The sequence below is a fragment of the Hyperolius riggenbachi genome, chromosome 11 (genome assembly GCF_040937935.1).
Source record: "Hyperolius riggenbachi isolate aHypRig1 chromosome 11, aHypRig1.pri, whole genome shotgun sequence".
NCBI classification, from domain to species: domain Eukaryota; kingdom Metazoa; phylum Chordata; class Amphibia; order Anura; family Hyperoliidae; genus Hyperolius; species Hyperolius riggenbachi.
Genome location: NC_090656.1, coordinates 184,105,526 through 184,130,156, shown reverse-complemented (window position 1 = coordinate 184,130,156; position 24,631 = coordinate 184,105,526). Strand labels below are relative to the sequence as shown.

At 44.0% G+C, this 24,631-nt stretch overlaps 1 protein-coding gene across 2 annotated transcripts in view; it reads right to left on the bottom strand.

The window, feature by feature from the left end:
• Nucleotides 1-22,829, bottom strand: part of LOC137537689 (heat shock factor protein 4-like) — a 180,870-nt gene extending 158,041 nt beyond the window's left edge. The window contains exon 1 of one of the 2 annotated variants that reach the window (XM_068259620.1): nucleotides 22,766-22,829. Coding sequence is in view for 1 of the 2 variants with exons in the window: in XM_068259619.1 (XP_068115720.1) it covers nucleotides 18,259-18,378 (120 nt within the window). In the remaining variant the exon portion in view is untranslated. Of the gene's footprint in view, nucleotides 1-18,258; nucleotides 18,491-22,765 lie in introns of those variants that run through there. The other variant, XM_068259619.1, reaches the window with a different exon arrangement.
• Nucleotides 22,830-24,631: the final 1,802 nt, after the last annotated feature.

Here is a 24,631-nt window from a genome sequence, read left to right as displayed (position 1 = left end):
TCGCTAGGGATATCAAATCTAACCCAAAGAAGTTTTACAAGTACATTAACTCTAAAAAAAAGAAAGGTTGACTGTATTGGACTCCTAAAGGATAAGGGTGGGAACTCAATGGTGGATGACCAAGGTAAGGCAGAGTTATTAAATGCTTTCTTTGCTTCTGTCTTCACAGAGGAAACAGCACTGTTGCAAATTACAGATGCAGAAGAGTCTCAATCTTTCAATTGTAATATTAAATACTTAAAGTGAACCAGAGACGGAGCATCCTCATGTATTTTACCAAAAATATCAGTGGGAGCATTAGAGAAAACACCTACCCTGCTCTCTGTTTCATTATTTACTGTTCAGATTGCTTCTTATCAGCCCAGATAAAATCCTCGGACTGAGCATTCAGTCTGGCTTTGCTATAATGATTCAGCTATAATGATTCCTGAGCAGAGCCACAAGGGGGCAGGCTTCCTGAACAAAGCCAGACTGAATGCTCAGTCTGGGATTTTATCAGGGCTGATAAAAAAAGAAGGCTGAGCAGTGAAGGATGAATAAGAGAGCAGGGTAGGTGTTTTGTCTCATGTTCCCACTGATATATATGGTAAAATGCATGAGGGTGCTTCGTCTCTGGTTCCCTTTAAGTATGTAACAAACCTCATTTTAGGTTTGTTTTAAAGGACCACTATCGCGATAATGCTAAAATTTAAAATACATATAAACTGTGATAGAACGCGGAAAAGCCGCCGCATGTACTGACAGCGGGGCGGCTGATTCCGCGTCCAGCGCGGCGGTTTGCACACAGCAGCGTGCGTCTGGTGTGGCTGGGTCTGTTAGTTCACAGAGATTGAGGAATACGCGCGCGCTGAGAGGCAGAACCTTTATGACAACTGGTCAGTCTCAGGTTGTCTGCCGTTGCGAACACTTACGTGAAAGCACTCAGACCTTAGTCAGATCCTACAGTGTGTTAGAACCAGTAGGACCTGGGAAATTTACACTGAGCCAGATTACTTCTGTGTATCATTGTGTTATACTTCAGACTAGTTCCAGGGGGTAGAGACCACGGACCTCACACCCAGGATTAGGGACTCTGTGTTATCATTCTGTTATACTCCAGACTAGTTCCAGGGTGTCGAGACCACGGACCTCACACCCAAGATTAGGGACTCTGTGTTATCATTGTGTTATACTTCAGACTAGTTCCAGGGTGTTGAGACCACAGACCTCACACCCAAGACTAGGCATTGTTTTGATATCTGTTATGACCTATTGTATTTCTGACTATCCCTCTGCTTTCTGATTCGGTACCTACGCATATCTGATTATCTGTTGCCAACCCTGCCTGTCTTTGGATACCGAATCAGCCTTCTGTCTCTGTACCTTGTCTGTCCGTGTGTTGCCGACCTGGCTTGCCCGACCTTGAGAGCTATCTCTCTCCATTAGAGATAGTCTCCAGACCTGCTAGTGACATCCATCTTTCAGGTGTCACTCACTCACAGGTCCTTCCTCCTTTCAGCCTGGGGCTCCACCCCTTTTGGAGGTCTCAGGCTGCTGGAAAGTTTTCGCACTTCCCAGAGGGCGGTATCGATCATACTGCCAAAAACCACCTGCTCCTCGGGTGGTCCAACTCAAAGTCATTACTGTTGCACCAAACACTCACACTATATAGGTGTCCAGAGGTTAGTTATACTTGGATTATCGGTGATTCTGCAGATCATCAATAATCAGGTATATATCTGTATTCTTAGTGATACTGCAGATCACCAATAATCAGATTCTCTCTGTGTGCTGACACCGATCGTTACATAAAGACATACAAATAAGGAATACATTTCTTCCAGAGTAAAATGAGCCATAAATTACTTTTCTCCTATGTTGCTGTCACTTACAGTAGGTAGTAGAAATCTAACATAACTTAGAGGTTTTGGACTAGCCCATCTCCTAATGGGGGATTCTCAGCATGGCTTTATTGTTTATAAAGATACTCTCTGCAAAGGATTTATACAAAGATATCGGCCAGCCTCCCTGCTCACTGCACACTTCTTTTGGCAGTTAGATGGAGCAACTACCATTTACTAAGTGCTTTTGAAAATAAAGAAAACCCTGAGAATCCCCCATGAGGAAATGTCTAGTCCAAAACTTGTTGGCAAGATGTGTTACTGATGTGCGTTACCGTAGCAACACTTACGATACTCGAGTACTGCAGGTTATGCTAATTGTGTAACTTGCGTTTTACTGCTGCCGGTAGTACCAGTAATATTGCTTTGCACTGTCTTTGCAAAGCAATATTACCGCTGCTTCGTGCTTCAACCCCAAGGAAAGACGATGCATGAGAAACCGATAACAAGAAATAAATCATGAGTTAAAGGGACTCCGAGCACCTCTCATAGGCATGCCTTTAAGCCAGACGACTTTCAACAAAGTCATGCTATGACCCCTCTGGAGGAGCCTCTTGCAATGGCCATGCGTGTAACTTCCTCTTCCTGCTTCATTCAGTGATGCACTTCTCTAACAGAGAAAACAGGGGTGACCCGGAAGTTATAACATAGCCAAGATGGCAGCTGCGATTTTTAAATTGAAATAAAACAAAAACTATTTGGTGTAGAACAGCGATTCAGGCATCAAATGAGAGAGGAGAGTACAAGCTACAGAAATGTATGCATCTTTAAGTACTTTGCAGTACTGGTCTGAGTCTTAAAGGCATGCCCATGAGAGGTGCTCGGAGTCCCTTTAAGACATATAAGGAAAAATAAAGCATGAGGAAAACCGATGAGAGATAATTCATGAGAAGAGTTTTGCTGTAAATCAATCCCAAGGTTTGCTTACATCACATGAGGCAGAGTGTCTAATGATGAAGTAGCGGAATTCACTGCATTGTTACTGCAGCAGGCAGCAGAAAGTGGAGCAAGTGGGGAGACTAAAGGTCATTTAATAGGTAGTTTGGGCACCTCCATAGGTTTCCATGTTAAAAGCCATGATTACTAGCACTTCCCTCTTGCTATTTGTAGCCATAGTTTGTGTAGCAAATGGCCCTGGTGCCTGCTATTTTACTGGGTATCTTCGGTGCCCAACTTTCCACTTATGGCTGCTAAGAAATTGGGGGGGGCTCAAACTACCATGGTGGGACATTTAGCTGTGAATAGCAGTGTGTGTGTGTGTGTGTGCGTGCGTGCGTGCGTAAAAATTACCAATATTTTACTATTGGTAATTTTACTGATATTATATTAGCGGCTATCTTTGGTGCCAAAAGTACTGCAAACCCATTTAAAGTGAACCAGAGACGAAGTGGTAAACAGGGATAACAGAGGCGCCAACAGAGGATAAAATTGGTTAAAACCAGTTTAAAAGGAAGGAATTGGGTGGATTCACCTCCCTCAGGTATACAAATGACCAGGCAGGTTAAGCCGCTAAACATACAACTATACCATTTATTTAAACAATTCTCCAGATATCTGCATTTGGGGACCTCTTTAGAGCTCTGAGCCCCCTGTGGTCGCAGGGGTTGTTCCCCTGTTACAGCCCAACCATCCAGTTATTGTAGTCTTGGGTACTGAAATAAGGGATTAGAACCTCTTTTGGATTTTTATTGCTGTCTTTTTACATCATCTGGGAGATATTCCATTACATCCTGTATAGACAGGAAGTGGGGATTTTTCTTCAAGAGTGACAGATTTCGAAACAAGTAGAGCTTTATTATTTTTTTGTACAATGTGGAACAATTAGAATTCCCAACTAGTTTTTGATGCTTCCCCTCATTTCATGTCCCCCGGGACTACCAGTTGTCATAATAAAGCAACAAGGCTCCATGGAAGTCTCAGGGAAAGAAAGTGGGGGAAGATTTATCCAGTGGGAACACAAGACAGCAAAATAAGCGATTTAGTACAAATCAAACCACTGCAGTGGCATCCCCCTAATAGGGTTACATTAAAAGTGCTCCAAAACTGCCATAAGTGTGAACCAGCAACAAGCACAATTGCTAACTTCCAGCTAGAGCAATATCCTGCCTCTATCTGGCCAGCAGACGCCAGTCAGCCAATCAGGTGTACTGTCATACACCCTTTGCCTGCTGTACCAAATCAAGCAGGAATTACATAAATTAGCATTCAGGTGGGAGGCTTCGGTTGGACACAATCGTGAATTGCATCGTTTACAGGGACGCCCCGTGTAGGCACATCTCCCACAAGTGTGAACCAGCCCTAAGAAATCTGTCACTATTGTAAAGATCGCAGATTCACACTTCCCCCATCCTAGCTGCCGTATGAATAGTACTGACTGGCTAAGCAATTCAGTTTTATATGTTGGAGATGGCAATTTTGCATCAATTGAATGGGCAATCAACTTCAGTGGGGTTGTTCCACAGTCGACCAATATTGGCCCACACACTGCATGCTATATCTTATGTGTTCCAACACTATGGAACTCCCTACCTCCACCCATTAGGGCAGCCCCCTCCTTCAACATCTTCAAGAAGGCCCTCAAAACTCACCTTTTCACTCTGGCCTACTACCCCTCACAAGTGCTCTAAACCCACAGCTGAACTCTGGTCCCCTACCTTTCGTGTCCTTACCTCTCTAGATTGTAAGCCTTTGGGCAGGGTCCTCCTCCTTTTGTGTCCTACCTGATCATACACCTCCATTACTGTAAACCCATGCTATGCATCTCAGTGACCCTAACTTGCCTAATCTCCATGCTCCCATCCAGTGACTGACTAAGCATTACCTTGTACTCATACTGTGCTGCGTGATCTGGTCTTTCTTGTATTCAGGTATTTTCATTTTGCTGTATGTCACCCCTAAATATTGTCTGTAACCTCAACTAATTTCCAGCGCTGCGTAATATGTTGGCGCTTTATAAGTACAATAAATAAATAAATAATAATAATAAATGGGATTCAACTTCATCAACTGATCTGAACGATGTTGGGCTTCCATGCTTCCAATGCAAAAATCAATTCAGTGTTGATTGAATATGTGCACAGTATCCAATTCCTGTGTGATCGACTGATATCTTCCATCCTGCTTGATCAATATACTGTATTTTTGGACTATAAGACTCACTTTTTCTCCCCCAAAAGTGGGGTGGGGGGGGGGGGGGGAGTCACTGTGTCTTATAGTAAAAATGCAGGGAGTTCCTGACTTGTAAACGCATGACAGTACAAACCTCCAACCCGCCGCAATATCGGTACTCCCTGTGCTGTGTCTATGCAGAGGAGGACAAAAGGGGCATAGAGGCGGACACAGGAGGACACAAGGGAAACAGAGGAGGACACAGTGAGACACAAAAGGTGCAAGGGGACATGAGGTACAAAGGGGGCATAATCCATAAGATGTACCTTCATCATGGATGCCCAGGTTTAGTATATATATATATATATATATATATATATATATATATATATATATAATTCAGAAACACACTCTCTGTGGCAAAACAGTCCTATTTTTCCTCCCTAATATCCGCCCATGTACACAATCCAAAACGCTTGTTCAGCACCTTCAACTCCATTCTCCATCCCCCTCCTCCTCCTCCTTCATCTTGCTTATCAGCTGAAGAATTTGCAACATACTTCACTGATAAAATTGACAAAATCAGAAGTGAATTCTCCATGCAGCCCTCAAATCCCACCTCCACACCTCTCATTGACTGCTCTCTAACTGCCTTCTCTACACTCTCTGAACATTCTCTCTCCTCTATAATATCCAAAGCTAATCTAACCACATGTTCTTTGGATCCTATTCCATCCCATTTCATTCCGCAGATATCCTCATCTCTCATGCCTGCACTAACATCGCTATTTAACCTGTCCCTCTCCACTGGCATCTTTCCGTCGCCACTCAAAAAGGCTGTTGTGACACCACTACTTAAAAAACCATCTCTAGATCCTACCACACTCGCCAACTACCGCCCAGTCTCACTTCTCCCATTTGCATCCAAACTAATTGAACGCCACATACATGCAGAATTAAGCCATTATTTATCAGCTAACTCCCTACTTGATCAGTTCCAGTCTGGCTTTCGCTCCAACCACTCCACGGAAACGGCCCTTACCAAAGTGGCCAATGACCTTCTTACAGCTAAATCCAAAGGTCAGTTTTCCATACTCATCCTTCTTGATCTGTCATCAGCATTCGATACGGTCGACCACACATTACTCTTACAAATACTTTCAAATGTAGGAATAAAGGGCCTTGCTCTCACATGGTTATCTTCCTACCTCTCTGAAAGGTCCTACACAGTCTCCTACTCAGATCAGATCTCTTCTCCGCATGCTTTGTCTGTCGGGGTTCCTCAAGGCTCTGTCCTTGGTCCCCTCCTCTTTTCCATCTACATGCATGGTCTTGGTGACTTAATCAACTCATTCGGGTTTCAATACCACCTGCAGACGATACGCAACTGTACCTCTCGGGCCCAGACCTTAACTCCCTCCTCAAACGTGTTCCTGACTGCTTGTCTGCTATATCCTCCTTCATGTCCTCTCGCTTCCTAAAACTTAATATGAGTAAAATGGAACTAATAATTTTTCCACCGTCTCTGGCCACCTGTCTGCCTGAAGTAACTATAAATGTTAATAACACTCCCATAACTTCAGTTCCCACAGCACGGTGCTTGGGGGTAATATTCGACTCTTCTCTCTCTTTTATTCCTCATCTTAACTCCATAACCAGCTCCTGCCATCTCCAACTCAAAAATATATCTCACATCCGTCCCTTTCTCGCCCAAGACACAACCAAAATGTTAATACATGCTCTTATAATTTCTCGTCTGGACTACTGCAACGTACTACTTTGTGGACTACCTTCTAACAAACTGGCCCCACTCCAGTCGGTACTGAACTCAGCTGCTCGTCTCATTCATCTTTCTTCTCGATCTTCCTCTGTTGCCCCTCTGTCAAGCTCTTCACTGGCTGCCAATTAACCAGAGGATCCAGTTCAAACTCCTAACCCTAACCTACAAAGCTCTCCACAATCTCTCTCCCCTGTACATATCCTCACTAATTTCCAGATACAAACCCAATCGCAATCTCAGATCTGCACACGATCTTCTGTTGTCCTCCTCTAGAATCACCTCCTCACATTCACGCTTACAAGATTTTGCACGAGCTTCACCCCTTCTCTGGAATCCCCTCCCACAACACATCCGTCACTCGCCAACCTTTGTTACTTTTAAAAGCTCTATAAAGAATAATTAGTTCCGACAAGCATATGCGCTACCCTAAGCCACTTCTCTTTGTCCTAAGACCAAAATTGCACTCCTACTAGGTATCCTAAAACACACTGCCTTTATATATTTTATCATATACTACCCCTCCTCTTGTTTTCCCCCATTCCCTTTAGATTGTAAGCTCGCAAGGGCAGGGCTCTCTCCCCTTTTTGTGTCTTGGAAATCATTATACATTTTATTCATCATGTTATTTTTATCACTGTCATTACCACTTCTGTATTTTGTATTCTGTATGCTGTATCATTTTTTGTATTTTGTCACTAATTATGTATCTTGTAGATTAGTGTGCACCATTGTCTGTATTATGTACCCCATGTTTGTTTCTTACTTTGTACAGCGCCACGGAATATGTTGGTGCTTTATAAATCAATAATAATAAATATATATATATATATATATATATATATATATATATATATATATATATTTTCCCCTGGTTGTTATTCTCTAAACCTAGGTGCGTTTTATGGTCAGGAGCGTCTTATAGTCCAAAAAATACGGTAGTTAGTTGATTCGACATGTTATGGGCCACTTTTAATTGATTGGGCATACTGGTACACACTCAAAGCACTCCTGCAAAGTGCCCACTCTGATGCTAGGAATGCCCCTTCCCCAGCTCTGATTGGACACCTCCCCCCCTCCTCTCCCATGCCGCTCCCCCACCTCCCTGCTCTGTGTTGAGACACACGCAGGGGTCGCTGCCATGTTTGCTGTTTTTTGTATGAAAAAAGTTGATTGCAAGATGCAGGAGTGGCATTAATTGACGCTTCCTGATCCGGCTAAATGCCTCCCCACCCCTTCCCGTATCACCTAGCATGTTTATTTTTTGTTTGTTTTGTTTTTTATAAATACATGCACCTCAGGTTCTCTTTAAGGGATCTGCCTCTGACAAAGGTTCAAATCTTGGCTCTTCCTGTTCAGTAAGCCAGCACCTATTTTGTAAGGAGTTCTTGGGCTAGACTCCCCAACACTGCTACTGCCTACTGAGTACGCTCAAGTGGCTGCCTCACAAGTGCCTTGAGTCCGACAGGAGAAAAGCTCTATACAAACACTGGAATTATTAACTTATGATGAATATTACAAAATGGATGGAAAAGATGGCACTCAAGGAATCAAGTCCCAAACACTGAGTGAAACTCCATATGCTTTACCTATAAGTAGTATGGACATGCTAAAAAATAATTTTCAATGACAATGGCATGCCAATGCCTCTAAAAAAACAGCTAAAACCAGTAAGGTAGAGTCATAAGAAAAGGAAAGTACAACCGCTTTTAGTTCCAAAGTTAGACATATCTGGACATAATGAACAAATTGTCTCATCCTTAGCAGGTTTTAAGATTAAGTAAACTAACCTAAGGTCTAAAACAACAAGCAAAAAATTCCACCATAACAAAAATGAAGCCAAAATGGAGATGCCATGTGTTACAAACTAAGTACACACCATGATTCAAGAACTTTCAGTATTACATTTAACAGCAATAACTGGCAATCATTTTTTGTATGATTTATTATCAGTCTCTCTGAGGGGAATCATATCCTGTTCCCTCAGTCCTCAGCAAGCAGAAGTTAGGAGACACAAAACATTTATTAACACCATGTATGTTAGCTCACAACAGCTTTTAACCTACTCAAAAACTAAAACCTTCTTGAAGAGACAACCAGCTTTACACAAAAAGGGAATGGAAATAGTTTTCAACTAAACACTGCCACCTGTGGACATAACTGGCATTGCAACACAAGGACAGTAGTATGTATTCTGACACTCACATCTTTGTGGATACATTTTGGTACACTTTTCTTTACCACATTCACAGTTTCCAGGCATTCAACTATGCACAGCCCTCTAAGGCCTCTTCCACACGGAAGGGTGAAGGTGGTGGTGAATTCACCCCATCAGCTGTTCCCATCCCCTCTGCTGGGTAACCCTACCATGTGTCAAAGCGATGACATGCATGGTGTTAAAATTAGCTGCCGTTCGGCTACATATTAATTGCACCTAAATGGTGCTTGCGGCTGTGGCTGGCACATGTGAAATAGGTAATATGCTTATAGCACAGCATTTTGTTCAGGTTTAAGTTTGGACTTTGATTGGGTTATTTCAACACCTTCATTTATTTTTTCAGCCATTCTATTCTATATTTGCTGATGTGCTTGGGATTATTGTCCTGTTGCATGAACTTTTTTGCCAAGCTTTAGCTTTCACAGAGATATCGCATTTGACTTACTTTTTTATACAGAGGAGTTCATGGTTGACTCAATGACTGCAAGGACATCAGGACCTGTGGCCGCAAAACAATATCAAATGAACACCCCTCCAGCACCATGCTTCACAGTTGGTATGAGGTTTTTTTGTGTGCTGATAAGCTGTGTTTGGGTTTCACCAAATGTATTGTTCTCCATTTTTGCAAGTATTTTCAAATAGCAACAGCGCTTCCACTAAACAAAACCTCCAGTGTCTACATGCCAAATTGATCCCACTGTGATCATACAATGCTTCACACACTGATAAGCTCCACGGTCACAACTCACCAGATTTCCAGACTCTTACTACAGGAGTCTGTCCCGCATTGAGAGGATATGGCTCCTCTCCCGCCTCTCGGCTCCTGTGCAACAGAAAATCCCTTGACCTCTATTACATATCCTCTCAATCACAGTGGGATCCATTTGGCATAGACACTGGAGCTTTTGTTTGGTGGAAGTGCTGTTGCTATTTGATAATATTTGCATAAAGAAACAGTGATCTTGGAGCAATAGTGCACCTAGAACTCTTATTTCATTTACTAGACCTAAGGCCCGTTAACATAGCGGGCGCTAGGCTTCCCTCACAACCCCCCTCCCGCACCTGTCACCGCCGCATGTCAGCGCACATGCCCCCCTGAAATGCCTGCCCCCTGGCCCCGCCCTTCTACTGTCTCTCCGCCCGGGTGCTTGCATGTGCGGTTTGGCAAAAGCAGGGACAAAGGAGGAGGATGCAGGGACACAGGGGTTTTATTAGGTAGGATTGTGAAGCTATGTGTTATCAAGTGATTGATTGACAACCTACTGGAAGGGTAAAGGTGCCCATACGCCTAGCGATGATGGGCAGATTCGACCAAAAGACAAATCTCTCTCTAATTGAATCTGATTAAAGAGAGATCTGTCGGGTTGCCCATATACCGCAGGCCGATTCCTGACCAATTCCCGATCATGCATCCACCGCCTCGCCCTTCCCCCTAATGTGTGATAAGATCCCCTCTGGTGCCCAGTGCTATCTACATTACCTGTCCGCTGCTTGGCCATCGCTGGCTTCTGCACACTCCTTGCTCCATACATGCACCCCACGTGGCTGCTGGCGTACATGCAGGCGGGTGTAGGACGTCACACACGCGCCCCATTTCTCCGGCAACCACGTGTATGGAGTGAGGCGTGCGTCCGGGGCCAGCGGAGGACAAGTGGCGGCTACGGACAGGTAATGCATAGTGCACTGCATAGGGATACATTACACATTAGGGGGGACAGCGTCACGGGTCTCATCACGTTCATTGCTAGTCCCGATATCACTCGCCGTTACCGCAGCACACACAATCGTGCAAGTTGGTCCAACTTCTTGCAGCATGTCCGACTGATTAATGCGACCAATTTCAGCCCAAAATTGGTCGCAATGTTGATCAAGCATGCACTTGGCAGCACTGATTTTCATCCAATTCTGATTATGATAATCGAATCGGATGGTCGATCGGCCACCAAGTCGCCTAATGTATGGCAACCTTAACATTACAGCAGCGCAGTGAGATTTGTTTCAATTGTGTATTAATGTTCAAACATCTCCACTTCCAAAAGACCAATCATTGGCCAATCAAAAATGAAGGTGTGTACCAGGCTTAATACTGTAAGATGAGTTAAACTCTGCCAAGTTGTTTCACAGGAAAGTTATGAGAAGCAAGGCTTCCACACTCTCCACTCTTGAAAAGAAAGGCTGGATTATATACTGATAGAGTTCAAGGGCAAGAGTAAAGCTGAGTACACACGTACGATAACGATCGTTCAAAAACGAACGATAACGACAATTGGACCGATAATCGTGCGCTCCAAATTTTCCAACGATCGTTTTTTGGGACGATAACGACCGTTATCGTTCAATCCGACCGATCCAACCCGGCGGATTTTTTCTAAAGATAATCGTTCAATCGTTGCAGTGTGTACAAAGATCGTCCGATAACGCATGTTCTTATTGCCTGTCATAACGTCACTTCCGTTTGCGCACGCATTTTTTAATCGTTCGTCGTTCAGTACTTTATACTTATATCGTTCACGTGTGTACACAATCGTTCATTACGAACGATCTTTTCCGTCTAATTTGAATATCGTGTAAACGTCATGAATCGTTCGTAACGAACGATCTTTATCGGACGTGTATACGAACCTTAAGGGTAAAGCCTGCTCAATCTAATGACTGTTATGGGCTCACCTACACACCTTCTCAAGGAAGCAGAGGATATACATAAGTCTAGAGCTCACTAAACAGGCCCAGGGTGGTCGTTGGACATTATCAAATATAATTATAATAAATCACATTTCCTGTGTACTGGCACATTGCTATAAATAAAGTGTTCCCATCAGAGTATTTTTGGGACATCTAATTCTTGATTAATATCCATCTAAACTAGACCATACTGACTAAGATGAACACTAATGGTGGTACAGAATAGGCATTGAAATGGTAGCCGACCACCAAAGCTATTTAAACGTACTCAACATTAACAACATGCCTATTCTGAAATTCAGAATAAAATAAACCACATTATAGATAAGCCCCTAAAAATTACTTAGCTCGCTAGTGACCCTCATATATGTTGCTCCTTCACTGGGGTCTGATACCATGAGCTGTGACGTGCATTCACGGGACAAATATGTGGAATTTTGACTGTAAAAATATCAGTACGTTTCATAAAACATACTTTTTTGTATTAGTTATCTATGTATAATTACCGGTATCTATATTTTTCTAAAATTGGGATCTATTAAAATAGATTGGGATCTATTACATACCAAAAATGTTCTTCATTTGGATGGAGTGAGTAAGAATTAAACATTCTCCAACCTCTGATACAGGGCTCCCTACACAGCAGGTGCTGCTGTGGCCACACTTGGTATGGGTGGAGGGAGTCATGATGGCCAAACTGTCATAGGAGGGGATCATAGTGACCCCACTTGCTGAGGGTGGAGGGAGTCACAATGGCCACACTGTTCTAGGAGATTGATATAGGTGGAGGGAGCCATGGTTTCCTTACTGTTATAGGAGGACATCATGGTGGCTACACTTGCTATAGGTAGAGGAAGTCCCTGTGGCCACATTGCTTTGGGAGGAGATCAGGGTGGCCACACATGCTATAGTCGGAGGAAGTCCCTGTGGCCCCAATTTGTAGGAAAACATCATGGTGGAAACACTTTTGTAGGAGAGCATCATGGTGGCCACACTTTTGTAGGAGAGCATCATGGTGGCCACACTTTTGTAGGAGAGCATCATGGTGGCCACACTTTTGTAGGAGAACATCATGGTGGCCACACTTTTGTAGGAGAGCATCATGGTGGCCACACTTTTGTAGGAGAGCATCATGGTGGCCACACTTTTGTAGGAGAGCATCATGGTGGCCACACTTTTGTAGGAGAGCATCATGGTGGACACTGGACACACTTTTGTAGGAGAACATCATGGTGGCCACACTTGATATAGGAGGGGATCATGGTGGCTGCACTTTGCTGTAGGTGGAGAAAGTCACAGTGGCCGCACTGCTATAGGAGGGTATCATGGTGGTCACACTTCCTATAGGTGAAAAGTCATGGTGGCCATGTTGTTGTAGAAGTGGATTGTGGTGGCCACACGTGCTATAGGTGGAAAGAGTCATGGTTGCCCCACTAATATAAAAGCGGATCATGGTAGCCACACTTCTTATATGCTCACCAGCAGATGGCTGGGAGGTTACTGTGGGTGAAGGGACATGGGTAGTATGAAGGCTGGGGAGGGTGCCCATCAAAGTTTTGCTGGGGAGGGCATGATTTGTAATTACAGGTAGTCCCCGACTTACAAACGACCTGCCGATAGTTCCATGGGAACTAGTCAAAAACATTTTTGCAAATTGGACTTGGAGAAAATCGATTTTAAAACATTCAAAGAAAAAAATGGCTTTTAAACTTGTATAAGCAGGTACAGAGGGCAGAGGTGACACAGAGGGGGACACTGGAGGCACAGGGGGGCACAGAGGTGGTACAGGGGACAGAGATGGCACAATGTTCTGACTTAATAACAGATTCAGGTTAAGAACGAACCTACAGTCCCTATCTCGTTCATTAACCGGGCACTACCTGTACTCCCCTGGGCATCTCCCACATTACAACGCACGCAATAGACCTGCATGACTTCGTTTTTTCAAATTAGTAAAATAGGGTTTAATTCTCCCCTAGATGGTCAGGAAACAAAATGAGAAAATGAGAAATTTTGACTGGCTGTTCTGGGCATTAGTGGCATGTCAAATAAAAAGAAAAACAGTTTACATTAGTAGCATCACCCTAGCTTTGAAAGTAGGCCAAGATTACACTTAAGGTGTATCGTAACATGATAAAAGCATTAATTCTAATCATGTTCTACAGTTACCCCTGAGTTTTTCTGGTAGGCTGAGGGGGTTCTCTCTCATCACATTAAATTCTGTACATCAGTCTGTAAGGTAAGTGCCCATTCTTATTAGGGGAATGTGGTGGCCACTCCAGTGCAATCCAGTAAGACACACATTTCAATCTGTACATTGAATGGGTCTTTGAGCAGAAAGTGACAGTGATGTGTGCTGCCCTCTAGGTTTAGCTTCGGATGTGGTTTTCTATGCAGTATCTGAAGTCCCTGTATATTACATACTATGTACTTTGGCCTAGTATACCGAAATGCACTACATATAATGTAAACATATCCTAAGTTGAATGAATTCTATGAGGTTGATTCATAGAGGCTACTTATTTTTCACCTTAAAGTGGATCCGAGGTGAACTTTTACTCATTGCATAATTGTGTTCCTTTCCTATTGTTTATAGGACATTCCTAAAGCCAAATACATTTTTGTTTTAATACTCTAGTTCCTTATAAACGAAATAAACCACACCCACAGGTTTTTAGAGAGCCTTGGCAGTAGCAAGGGCTCATGGGAGCTCAGTCTGGGCAGGAGGAGGAGGAGAAGGTGTTACTAGCCATTGATTTCAGAGGCAGAGGGGAGGAGGGAGGAGGGGGGATTCGGGTTTTTTACAGGCTGAGTGCTCAAGATACAGATAAGCCTGCCTCTGTGTAATGTTTACAAACAACATGGCTGCTGTCATTGTATCACTGGAAAAAATAATCATTTTCTATTAAAGCTGTTTGCAGCTAGATTTGCTGTGTAAACTATCTAAACTTTAGATGAGATATATAGACAAGTTACTTGTTATAGTTAGTTTTTCATCTCCGATCCGCTTTTAACTTTAAGGAGTGCTAATGTATGAGATAAACAAATAAGTAGAGATAATTAATAAGATAAATACATAAGGAGAGCTAAACCATGAGTTATGTAAAATAAAGAGAGCGAATCTATCAGTTATGTCAAATAAGAAGAGTTAAACCATGAGTTATGTAAAATAAGAAGAGTTAAACCATGAGTTATGTCAAATAAGGAGAGCTAAACCATGAGTTATCTCATGTGTTTTTCCTTATACCAACCGTCTTTCTTGGAAGTCACAGATATACAGTACATGTAGTGTATACAGACAACAATTGTACACTCAGTAGGGTTTTTTTTCCAATAAACTGGCTTGCTAGTGAGTATCTGGTAAGTATATGTTATAACTGGAATCTTAAAAGAGGACTATTGGTGAAAAATATAGAGGCTGCAATGTAAGGCTCTCTATTACTGCTGTATGGATCGAGTGTTAGGGTTAATCACACACCCGCTTTCTCTAATTCATTTAGGTAAGAAACTCCACCCTTTGCTCAACAAAGCAGCCATGGCAAGTTGTTGTTTTTTCAGCCCCACCTGTGTTGTCTGGCCCGCCCCCAGCCTGGCAGCCGCAGCCTAATTGGTGGCTGCGGAGCTGGGACAGGCCGCGGCAATGCTGGTGGAGTTGGCCACAGAGCTTTGTAAAATGTTGGAAAAACAGCCACGACTGTTTTGCAAATGGAGTTGGCAGACTTTAAGACATTATTGAATAGATTGTGGATGAGTGATTGTTGACCCTACCACCCACCGATCCTTGCAAAGGTAATAGAAAGCCTTACCTTTCACATGTTTATTTTTTTACCAATTGTCCTCTTTAACTACATATTACAGGGCACTGTAACAAATTTGGACGGGAGCTCTGAACTTTAGTACACTTAGCAATAGCACCATTCCCTCATACATCACACACAATCACAGGGTTTCATAAAGCACATGGAGTTAGAGATTTATATCTGTCCCCTACTGATGCACAGAAACCTGTGCTGCATGTTGTATCTCCCAAGCAAGCAGTTAGATATGCCAATACCTCTCCTGCAGGATTTCGTGACCAATGATGTCACTTCCTGCAGAGGAGTAAGGAAGGAGTAAGTTACAGAGTCTATTCAAATAAACTAGGGAAAAAGTACCTGAAGCAGGATGAATTATACTAGTAGCTGCTCGACCAGCATTACACAGGTGACTAGTTCACTGGAAAGGAATCCCTAGAAACACGTCACCTGCGGTCCAAATCTCTTACAGTGTGGTCACTAGAAATGGGACAGCGTGTTGCTCTGACTGGGCTGGTCAAAATGCTTCTTACATTGCACAGGGACATGGCACATGGCACATGCATAGGTATTTTGTATATATTTTACACCTGTGTTATGTGAGTAGAAGAGCAGTTTGCTTTACAGTGGCAGTGAACATTTCTGTAACTTTATGAGAGCAATGTCCCATACTTATTTCACATTCTCTTTATCATCCTGGCCCATATGCAATTATTTAAGACAAGACAAGACAAATAACATTTATATTGCGCTTTTCTCCTTGCGGACTCAAAGCGCCAGAGCAGAGCAGCAGCCACTAGGGCGCGCTCTATTGGCAGTAGCAGTGTAAGGGAGACTTGCCAAAGGTCTCCTACTGAATTAGTGTCGGCTTACTGAACAGGCAGAGCCGAGATTCGAACCCTGGTCTCCTGTGTCAGAGGCAGAGCCTCTAATTACATTTTTCTCCCCAGTTATCTCCTACAAGATAATTTTCATATGCTCTTTAAAATAAAATGTAAGCACTTTACAATTGAAAAAGTACCCAAGAGGCACTTGGGATTCTCTGTGAGATCTGGTCGTGGACCACAGACGTGAGACAGAGATCTGGGGAGTCAACTGCAAAACCCTATACAGCCTTGTGATTAAAGCCAATATGGGCTGGTAAGCCTTGATTTTATTTGCGATTAGTGATTGGTCACTGAAGGCTTAACAACACCGGGTGTAACAAGTGATTGAACTGATGAAGCGCTGATACACTGATTATCATATTGCTTTGGACTTTGGACCAGTCTTCTTTTCAGCTGCTTTGTGGATACTTAATGCTGGCGCTGATTTGTAATAGTTATTTGTAATTTTGTGTATTTTTGGGTCTGCCCATGACCCATCATGAGTACGCCCATGTTCCAGTACATGGCCACTCCCGCATGGTGTGCCGCATGTAGCCATCTCCCCGTTATAGACTGTCCTCAGAAGAGCACACAATCTATTCCCTACCATAGTCTAATGTCCTACCAAATTAACTATATAGCACTGACATCCGTGCACAATTTCTAGAGTACATGCGTATGTGAGCCCAAATTGTGTGGGGGGGGGGGAGGGGGGAAGGGGGAAGTGGGCCCTAGGCTGAAACTTTCCTGGTGGGCCCTTAGTGTCGCAGTCCAACTATGTTTATAATAGATATAATTACGTTACATATCCGATAAGCTGTTGTGGGATATGTATCAGGGGTCCGTGTGTGGCAATGGTGGGGTATAGGAGAACACAAGAAGCCTCTGCAGGATCCAGAGGCCTTCCCTCCTCTAAGCTAAGTTTTGTTTTTGTTTGTTTTTTCACCTCAGGTCAAGTAGTTAAACAGAAATGATGGGGCCTTATAGCAAGATTTTGGTAAGGCCCCCAGAACTAGTCACACTTGATCAGTGACAGTGTCCTTGACTCCAAGGATATGAGTAGACCTGGCAAAGTACATCCACATGGATTGTATAGACCATACAGAATTGTTAAATCACAGGGCAGAGAAACACCTTAAAGCAAACCTGAAGTGAAGAAACCGTATGATATAAAGAATTGTATGTGTAGTACAGATAACACATAGAACATTAGTAGCAAAGAAAAGAGTCTCATATTTTTATTTTCAGTCATATAGATTTTTTTGGTATAACATTGCATCATTCTGTCATATTTGCAGTTTTTAAAACACATTCTGTCTTTTAAAAGATTACTGTAGGGGCAAAGGGGAAAAAGAGTTGAACTTTCCTGCAGTAAAACATTATCTCAAACACCCAAGAAACAGAGAGACAGCTTAAGTGCTTCAGAAAATAAGAATGTATTCTGACTCAAGTTGGGTCGAAGAGCTCAGGGAAGCTCTTTTGCATAGATAACAACTGAAGTTTTTATTTTAACTCTTCCTGTACAGGAAAACAACATGAGACTCTTTTCTGTGCTACTAATTTTCAAATTCTTAGCTGTACTACATTTGCAATTCATTATCCCACAAGTTTATTTTTGCTTCAGGTTTGTTTTAAGAACCAGATAGATAAATTAATAAATAGATAGATAGTTTCTATGCAATTTATTAAATGAACTTCCATGAGTATTAGTGATGTTATTCAAGCTACACATCAATTGTGTACAGTATATTGGTATCTGTGTCTCTGGTTGTCCTGATTGTACAGCATGTACTGCTCATCTATCTATGCTACCCATTGCTGTATGGTCCGCACGTTGTACAGCACTACGGAATAAGTTGGTGTTCTTTAAATAAAAAGGATAATAATAATGTAACAGTTCAGATGGGCCTATGGCACACTACTCAGCACTTACCACACTCCAGCATATGAGATGGTTGGTTTCAGGATCTTCTACCAAAGTCCACAGCTTGGTGAGGAAGGCTGGCACGTTGCTGCAGTAGCCTTCCATTGCCAGGGAGTTCGATTCCTGCATCGTGACAGATGTGTGCTACTCAAACTCCATGCCTATGAGATGGTACAGTGATAGGGAGAGCCGAGAGGGACCCATGTACTGAGGTCACAGTGTCACAATGAGAGTGACTGCAGCTGATTCACACCAGCAGGTCACACTATGAGGCACTCAGCACTAATTTGCTGGCACCGACCCCCTCTCCCTAGTACAGAACAATGCTCAGTGATGCGGTATTCATACTCTGGCCACAAAGCTCTGAACAAACATGCAGCATCATGTAAAGGTTTTACAGAAACCCACCCAACAGGCAGCAGATCATTCATTACACCCTCAGAGACACTACTGCATCCAGCATAGGTCCCAACTGCCCTTCATTTCAAGGGATGGAGGATCGGGTTTCCCTGTTCCATGTCATATGGATAGATCTGTATAAATAAATTCATTATTTGACCAATACACGCTTATACTTCACATCATGCTACCCCTAAATCATTGAGTTGTTTATTTTAACACAGTGTGAGTTTTTGGTGTTATTTTGCAACTAATCCAATATCAGTGAAGGTATGAAAAACTGACTTTTGCTCATGAATTATGTATTAACCCATAACTGGAGGTGTCCTGGCATTGCTGGGACAAGGTTTATCAGCACTGGAGATTCCAAAGTCCAATAGGTAGCAGATCTGCGCCCAGTATTACAAACCTCCCAACTTCTTGAGATAAGAAAGAGGGACACTTAAGCCCCACCTCTGCCACACCCCTAATCACTTCCCAGTCACACCCTAGTCACGCGTACCATAAAGATTTCATGAGAAAAATAAGTTGTTTTGTAATTCAAACCACACTGGTCTTTTCTATCCTGGTTCATTTTCCTTTATATTACATTTTAAAATTAGTAATATATTAATTTAAAGGTTGGGAATAAAGTTTAGAGTCAATCAAAAACATTTTAAGTAGATAAATATATATATTTACATATAAAGAGGGACAAATGAGGAGGAAAGATGGATGGAGGGACAGGGCTCCCAAACAGGGACTGTCCCTCCGAAAGAGAGACAGTTGGGAGCCATGGTATTAATCCCCACACCCCTTATATAGGTAGCCAGATGGGCCCCCAATATTAGGCAGCACCCCCCACAGTATGGATAGCAGATGTGCCCCCAATATTAGGCAGGCTCACCTCCCAGTATAGGAAGCCAGATGGGCCCCCAGTATTAAGTAGCATCCCCCCCCCCCCACAGTATGGATAGTAGATGTGCCCCCAGTATTAGGCAGGTTTACCCCACAGTATAGGTAGCCAGAGAGGCCCACAATATTAGGTAGCACCCCCCCCCCAGTATGGATAGCAAATGTGCCCCCAATATTAGGCAGGCTCACCTCCCGTTATAGGTAGCCAGATGGGCCCCCAGTATTAGGAAGGCTCATCTCCCAGTATAGGTAGCTAGATGGGCCCCCAAATATTTGGTAGCAACCCCACAGTATGCATAGCAGATGTGCCCACAGTATTAGGCAGGTTTACCCCACAGTATAGGTAGCCAGCTAGGCCCCCAATATTAGGTAGCACCCCCCCCCCCACAGTATGGATAGCAGATGTGCCCCCAATATTAGGCAGGCTCACCTCCCATTATAGGTAGCCAGATGGGCCCCCAGTATTAGGCAGGCTCATCTCCCAGTATAGGTAGCTAGATGGGCCCCCAATATTTGGTAGCAACCCCACAGTATGTATAGCAGATGTGCCCCCAGTATTAGGCAGGTTTACCCCACAGCATCGGTAGCCAGATGGGACCCGAACAGTGGGAGCCCAGAGGACGCCGAGGAACTTCACCGACTACGAGGGGCTGGAGGAAGCCCCGTGTAAGTTCATTTGGCAATTTTAGGGTCACTTTAAATTTACCTCTGTGTGCTCATTACCTACAGCCACATGGCTAGTCAATGTAACGTATTCATTGCTGTGTATTTATTGTCTGATTATCAATTCTCAGCTACTTCTAGAACGGTCATTTCTAGAGTGAATAAACAGGTGAATGGTGTCCAGTGCTCCCCTTCTCTCTTCCCATCTCTTATGTTGCGCTGTTGTCTCACACGAAGCAAAGATAAAACCCGGCAGTCACTGGCATAGCAACAGCGTTATGAGCTCAGTGCAAAAATTAAACTGCCCCCCCACGCTTTGTGTGTAATCACATGCTATAGGTGACCAAATCAGTTTCTCCAGAGTGCAAGAGAGGTGTATAGAGAGGAAAAAGAATGGTTTGTTGATTACCCCTAAAGCACATATAGAGGGGATAATTACCAATACAGCAACAATAAAGAGCTAATGTTGCGACTGCAGGAGGGCCCTATGTAGGCCTCTCAGGTCAAAAGTATTGTTGCTTCATTCTTGTCACCAGGTATCATGATACTTATGCCCCGTTCACATTGCACGCATTGCTGTCCGGATTTCAGCAACGCGTGCAAAAGGCAGACACGCACGAGATCAGAAAGTGCATAGACCGCACTGTCTGATGTTCACACTGCATGTGTTCTGGACCAGTGCGGTCCGCGAACGCATGCTGCATGCATTTTTTCCCAAAACGCGCTGCTGACCCATTCACTACAGTGAATGGGTACCAGCCAAGCAACACATGCAAATGCAGATGGCGTGCGTTCGTACGCATTGTGTTCCGATCGCATGTCCATCTGCGTTTGGAAATATGAACGGGGCCTTAGGCTCTGGAGGCCAGGAGATGTACCCAAACTACATGCAGTGCTGGAACAGGGTTCCGACTTCTGCTACCATGGCAACAAGAACAACACGATGAACTACCCTACCCAAGGTACCGGCTCAGACAGCACATTTATGGGGGGGGGGGCATTTAAGCTGCAAGTAAAGCCTTGTACACATGCTAGATGAAATTCAACCAAAGCAGCCAATAATGACCACCTCTGCCTGGATACTAGCATGTGTACCGCGGTTCTGGCGGATAGATTCGGCCAAGAGCATTGTTTTGCCCACTAAGCTACCCACACGTGACATTGCTCCTGCTCTGTTCCCGCCCCCGCACAGAAAAATAACACCTCTCATATAGCAAAATCCTGCAGGCTAGCAACGCATCTGTACAGCCTTAGCCCTGCAATGTTCTCTCAAGGATTGAGTCCCAATCCCTGCCAGGTGGCATGCCTTGTACGTGTGTATCTAGCTTTAGTACAGAATCCACTTTATTTCTGTAGAACCAGTGGAAATAGGTTTAAAGGGTTACTAAAGTGTAAAAAAAAATTCAGTTTAACGTACCTGGGGCTTCTTGCAGCCCCTTCTGCAGTCTTCCTGTGCCCACCCTGTCCTTTCGCTAGCAGCGGCGACCCCCGCAAAGCTGACCGATCGCCACCAGTCTATAGCGATTTTCACGTACTGCACATGTGCAGAACGCTCACAGCATCAGGAGCGTAGTGAGGAGGCACAAAGCTGGCCAGCTTTGTGGTGGTCCCCACTGCTGGCTGGAAGGACTCGCAAGAACAGCACGGGCTCAGGAAGACTCCAGATGGGTGCAAGAAGGCCCAGGTAAGTAACGTTTTTACACTTTTGATTAACCTGATTGGGGTCACAGCATAAAAACATACATACCTGGGGTTTCCTCCAGCCCCCTCCAGCCTGCTCACTCCCACACCTTCCTCTTCTGGCTCCCTATTCACCCGCAACTGGCACCGTAAATCTGCCAGTTGGGGCCAGTCAGCGCAGGCGCAGTCCGGCCTGGCACACTCCCCCCGTCGCTGGGAGCGCTCTGTGCCTGCGCAGTCGCCCCTGGCATTGTGAACACCTCGGCAGCATGCGCACAGCCTGGCCGCACATGCCCAGTTGGCCATGGACCAGAGGACTTTCATGGCCAATTACGGGCAAACAGGGAGCCAGAAGAGGACGGTGTGGGAGCGATCCGGCCGAAGGGGGCTGGAGGAAGCCCCAGGTATGTATGTTTTTATGCTGTGGCCCCATCTCAGGTTCCTTTTAATAACATTGTTCAAGCAGAGATCAGTAGACTGCAGCGTGTGTGCAAACTAAGGGTCTGTATTTATAAAAATTTGTTTGAAATCAAAATAATGTTATTAATTACAACAAGCGATCTGAGTTGACCCTCTGCACACTACCATCCAAATGACCAAATCTGCAGCCAGAACATCATGCACTAGCCTCATTTTAAAGCTACTTTTAACACACTTCAGTAAACTACTGCTTTACAGTACACCTTCACGTTGTAGCAGGTAATGCATGTCCTATGTAACACTAATTGCTGCTCTTGAGGACCACAGACAACTATAATACTCAAATATTCATATGCAGAAAGCAGCAGGCAGTGGACCTGTCATGTGACACACGGGGACCAGACTATCAATGCCCTGTGGTGCCTGGAAATACCTTGCATAAGCCATATACAGTATATACCTCTGTCCACCTGGGGAGCTCTTGATTCACAACCTATAAGCAGATTTCATGCTGTGAGCTGCTAGGAGCTGTGTTTACTGGCTGGGGTCACAGGTGCAGAAAGGGGTGGAGTTCAGCTCAGAGACAGACTCCTATCAGTACAACAGGATGTAACAGGTGGACAGGGAACCATGCGCCATTTTTTCCAGGCGCCGTTTTTTACTGTATGCCGATGCAGATACCCCTAGTCTGCCAGGAACCTTGATACAAGGAGACTGGCCATGTCTGGAGGCACTTGGGCTTACATTGTACGTTTATAACATCACATACATTGATATTTGTAGGATTTTTATTTGAGAACTTTTATTTAAGTTTTTATGGAATATCCGTGAATGGATATTTTGTAATTGATGATAATACACATTTGTGGAAAACCAAACCCTATGCTGGAAATGGCCATCACAGAAGGGGCCAGGATTCAAAGCAGACAATTTGGGCGCTCTGCTGGGCAAGTTTTTGAAATATCAGCATTGAGGAGTAACTTGGGAGCCCAAATTATGCCTCAATGCCAATATCTCAATAGGTGCCTATTGCAGCACCCGAGAAATTACAATTTTTTTTCCTAGTAGGGGAGCAGCGGCAATTAAGGGGGGAGGTTAGGTGCAGGGTGACACTTAGGGGTAGGCATCGGGTAGAAAGTTTGTGTGTGTGTGTGGGGGGGGGGGAAGGTTAGGAGTAGGGGGGGGGGGGTTAGGGCCCTTTTACACTTAATCAGTTGCTGTCAGTTAAAACGGAAAGAAAGCTGATTTTCAAAGTAATGCCCATGTTTTCCTATGGCACCTTTCACACTTAACGTGTTTTAACTGAAATCTTTGTCACAATGCACTGCAATGGAAAAAAACGCGTACTAACGTGTACCAACGCATACTAACGCGTACTAACGCACACCAACTGATTAAGTGTAAACGGGGCCTTAGTGTAAGCCCCATTTACACTTAATCAGTTGGTGTGCGTTAGTGTGCGTTAGTATGCATTAATACACGTTGGTACGCGGGTTTTCCATAGCAGTGTATTGTGAAAAAGATTTCAATTAAAACGCGTTAAGTGTGAAAGGTGCCATAGGAAAACATGGGCATTACTTTAAAATCAGTTTTCTTTCAGTTATAACCGAGAGCAACTGATTAAGTGTAAAAGGGGCCTAAAGCTTCAGATAGGAAGTTTGTGGGGCGGGGGGCAGCAAGGTTAGGAGTAGGGGAGCCGTCAGGATTAGGAATCAGGTAGGAGGTTTGTGCGGGGGGGGGGGTTATGAGTAGGAGGACGGTTAGGCTTCAGATAGGTTTGTGCGAGGGGTGGTAAGTTTAAGGGTAGAGGGTGGTTAGGGTTAGGCTTCAGGTAGGAAGTTTGGGGGGGGGGGGGGTTAGGCGTCAGGTAGGAAGTTTGTGCATTGGGGGCATGGTTAGGGTTAGGCATCAGGGGGAGGGTTCTATGTGAGAGAAGGCTTAGCCATAGTAAATTATCGGTATTTAACCACTTCAGCCTATTCATCATTTTACCCTTACTGTCAAGAGCCATTTTCATCTGTCAGTGCTCCACTCATTCAATTCGACGTAACTTTATCACTGCTTCTCACACCTAAATTATCTTTTTCTTGTTTTTTTCACCACAAATTAGGTTTTTTTGTGGGCGATACTTCTTTTCAATAACTACCATATTTTTCGGACCATAAGACGCACTTTTTCTTCCCCAAACATGGGGGAAAAAGTGCCTGCGTCTTATGGTCCAGATGCTGCAATTTCTACACAGCGCCAGTTGTCACCCCCCTTAAAATATTGTGTCCCCGTGGCTGTCCAGTCCCCCTGTCTGTCCAAGTCATCTGTGTGGGGTTTG